Consider the following 3691-nt stretch of genomic DNA (forward strand, 5'->3'; position numbering starts at 1 on the left):
ATTCCGTCAGATATCAACAACTCGAAGACCTCGAAGTGATTAATTCAAAGTTGAGTACCCTTGAGCTGACCCGAAATCTCAAGAAGTTGATTCTTACATCTTGTGATTTGGTAGAACTTCACATCCCCATTGGAGACGTAATGCTCAAATCTCTGGAGATCAAAGGATGCTTAAAGTTGAAGACCCTTGACCTTGGGGGAACTCCAAATCTCGAGAGTTTACACATCGAAGAATGTTCCAGTTTGGTAAAACTTCTTGCTCCCATTGGAGGTCTAAAAAAGCTCACCAACTTAAAAGCAAAAGGTTTTTTGAGGTTTACAAATTTATATATTGAGGAAAGTTATGGATCATTACCTAGCTTAGATCTGCATGGAAAGTTGATAGATACATGCCCATTGCACCCCGATGATAATTTCCCCAAGTTTCAGTTTGATTGTACATATCGGGAAGATCTACCCTCATTGATTGGAAATGTTGAGAAGCTTATTTCAGTAGGTTCCTCTTGTGCTTGCACAGACCTTGTGAGTTTTTTCGGAAGCAATTGCGGTTTACAGCATTTAGGATACCTGACACTCCAGGGCGATATTCCAGAGGCGCCCAAAGACCTTGGCAGCTTACAATGTCTAGAGCGGTTCACTTTCAGGTCTACAAGTATTAAACATCTTCCTGATAGCATTTTATTCTTGAAACATCTGAAATCTCTCCTACTTTTAGACTGTGAGCTTCTTGAGAAGTTACCGGAGGATCTTGGTCGATTAGAATGTCTAGAGAGGCTAATACTAAAACGGTGTCTAGTTTTACGAGATATTCCGAACAGCATATGTAGGTTGAAAAGTCTAAAGTATCTCAGTCTCGAAGACTCTATTAGAGTTGAGAAATTGCCAGAGGAACTTGGACGTTTAGAATGTTTAGAAGAGTTGGATATACAAGGTACAAGCATAAAAAATCTTCCCCCAAGCATTTCATTGTTAGGAGGTCTGAAAATTGTTCGATCAGAAGAAGGAACAACAAGAACTACAACTACGGGAGGCTGCTGTATGGTACTGTACCGTATTTTCTCTTCTTGGCACGAATGGATCTTACTGCACTGCAACAATAACAGAATGTAGAGATGAAGAGGGGGATGAAAATGAGGTGTTTTCTTATTCTTAACATGAATCAAGTGGGGATATCAATCTGTTGCATGACTATTTCTTTAAACATGCTTCATTTTGTTTGTTCAGGGTATTGTCATCTTTATGAAGCTATCATTCAAGAATGGACTCAGCAAGTGCAGGATATGTTAATATGAAGAAGTTTGATGTGGCTGAGTACTATTCAAAGGTATTTTCTTACATTACTCATGATTTCATATAAATTGAACCTTAAATGCATATCTTTCGAGCACTAATTGAGGTCTAAGAAGAAACCATAGGTTCACCATGTCTTAAAATTGCCAACATTTTGCTTGATTTGGGTCTATAAAATTCATTGAATGTTGCATATTGTTGCTCACTGTCTTCTATTTAGTTATTTTCTAATGTTATTTACAATTGTCAGGCGAATCTTCCATGGCAAGATGGAGAATACTCATTGTCTAACACGGTGGAGTTTTGTTGCATCCCAAAACTCTGATTTTTCCTGGGGATCATATACGATAGATATCAAAACGCCTTAAGCCTGCACAACGCACGGACTGCTAACAACCGAGCCACAGAATCCTTGAGGCAAATGCAGGATGCTTCATTAATCTTACATAGACTTTGGTTCTCATTACTCAACTACAACTCTTCAATTTTTGTCATTAATTAATAAATGGACCTTGGATCTTTCTGCTTGTAACAGAAATTTTGATATGATTCTGTTTGTACCATGTATTCTTTATCTAAGCATCATACTCTGCTCTATGAGGAATCATATTAGTTTTCTATTATCAGCTTATAATAAACTTTTACATCTCGCTAAAATTGTGTGGGTACACAACTAGTATTCAAGAATACAAGTAACTACAGCTGTCATATGTTCATCGTGTGTTGGTCTTTGGTCTTTCTACATGTCTAATCACACTGTCGTGGTCTTCATGGAAACAATGGATCTATTGGTTGTCGTAGAGGTTAGGTCAGTGTACATCTCACCCTCCCTAGACCCTCTTTTGAATGGTTCATCGAATAGGTTAATTATCAGCATCTTGGTATAGAGCTGGTGCATGCAATTTGTATGCTGTGTTTCTGGCCTATAGGCCACGAACAAGTGAGGGAGAATTTCATCTTAGGATACGACAGAAACAGTATTCTATCTTTATATATCTGTGTTCTTGGCATATTTAAGCATAATCAGGTTAGTAATTTACTGGTTTTATTGGTATTGGTTGTATTGGATTCTATTTACATATAATTTAGAATCGAGTCATTGAGTCTTACGCTTCAGTTTATTAAGCTAGACAGGATTGAACCTTCAAACGATCCTTCATGCTTTTGAAATTCCCATACTGCAGTGCTTTCGTGAAGGAGTCAGCCAGTTGGTCTTTAGTGCTCCAGTACTCAACCTTTACCTCTTCATTTGTGATCAATTCTCTAATAAAGTGATATTTTACCCGGATGTGTTTGCTTTTACCATGAAACACAGGGCTCTATGAGAGAGCAATGGCAGAGTTGTCACAAAAAATAGTAGTAGGGCCACATTGAGTGTGATTCAGCTCATGTAGTATATCTCTTAGCCAAAGAGCCGGACAGCCTGCCATAGAGAGTGTCATATATTCTGCCTCGGTAGAAGATAGTGCCACAACACTTTGTTTCTTTGACTGCCAGGATATTGCACCACATCCCATATGGAACACATACCCTCCTGTGCTTCGGCCATCATCAAAACTACCTCCATAATCACTATCACTAAAACCCACAAGTGTGAAGTGGTTTGACTTAGAATATATAATGCCATGATCTAGAGTTCCCTTAATGTATTTTAGGATCATCTTTCCTGCTTCCCAATGACTGACCTTTGGTGAGTCCATAAATCGGCTTAAAATACTAACTGAAAAAACCAAATCAGGTCTGGTAGCAGTCAAATACATAAGACTGCCAACCAGACTTCTATATAAACAGCCATCTATACTTCCTTCTTTGTTGTCCTCGGAGAGCTTGATCCCAAATTCCGTAGGAGAAATAGCAATATTAGACTGTCCCATATTCAATTTATCAATCAAACTGTGTGCATACCTGTGTTGAGTGATTTTGATCTCCTCTTCTTTTTGTCTAACTTCAATACCCAAAAAATAGTGAAGCAGCCCCATGTCTGTCATATCAAATTCTGCCTTCATACTTTCGTTAAATTCTTCTACCATAGCGTGTGAGTTGCTCGTAAAAACCAAGTCATCAACATAGATACAAACAATGAGAATCATACCTTCAGATTTCTGAGTAAAAAGGGTATGCTCTTGAGGACCTTTGGTGAAGCCATGTGTCAAGAAGTATCCTTCAATTCTACTATACCAAGCACGTGGTGCTTGTTTCAAGCCATATAAGGCTTTCTTTAAATGACATACTTTATGTTCCTCACCCTTCTTGACATAACCCTCAGGCTGATCCACATACACATCTTCCTCTAAATTCCCATTTAAGAAGGCTGATTTTACATCCATTTGGTGCACTTTCCAGTTATTTTGTGCAGCCAAAGATAGAACTAATCTAACTGTTTCTAATCTAATAACTGTTGC

At 38.2% G+C, this 3691-nt stretch overlaps 2 protein-coding genes across 2 annotated transcripts in view; both read left to right on the forward strand.

Annotated features, from left to right (window-relative positions):
- LOC112503213 (TMV resistance protein N-like) overlaps window positions 1-141 on the forward strand; it is a 3984-nt gene extending 3843 nt beyond the window's left edge. The window contains exon 5 of the mRNA XM_025107277.1: window positions 115-141. Within this exon, the coding sequence (XP_024963045.1) occupies window positions 115-141 (27 nt within the window). The remainder of the gene's footprint in view (window positions 1-114) is intronic.
- LOC112503214 (protein scribble homolog) lies at window positions 141-1292 on the forward strand. The gene has a single exon (XM_025107278.1). The coding sequence runs from the start codon at window positions 141-143 to the stop codon at window positions 1107-1109; it is 969 nt and encodes a 322-aa protein (XP_024963046.1). The 3' UTR covers window positions 1110-1292.
- Window positions 1293-3691: the final 2399 nt, after the last annotated feature.

Source organism: Cynara cardunculus, unplaced genomic scaffold (assembly GCF_001531365.2).
Source record: "Cynara cardunculus var. scolymus isolate 2C unplaced genomic scaffold, CcrdV1 Un_Scaffold_2684, whole genome shotgun sequence".
Lineage (NCBI taxonomy): Eukaryota > Viridiplantae > Streptophyta > Magnoliopsida > Asterales > Asteraceae > Cynara > Cynara cardunculus.

Excerpts from the sequence above, each read along its gene's own strand:
- LOC112503214 (XM_025107278.1), top strand. The coding sequence starts at position 141 with ATGCTCAAATCTCTGGAGATCAAAGGATGCTTAAAGTTGAAGACCCTT.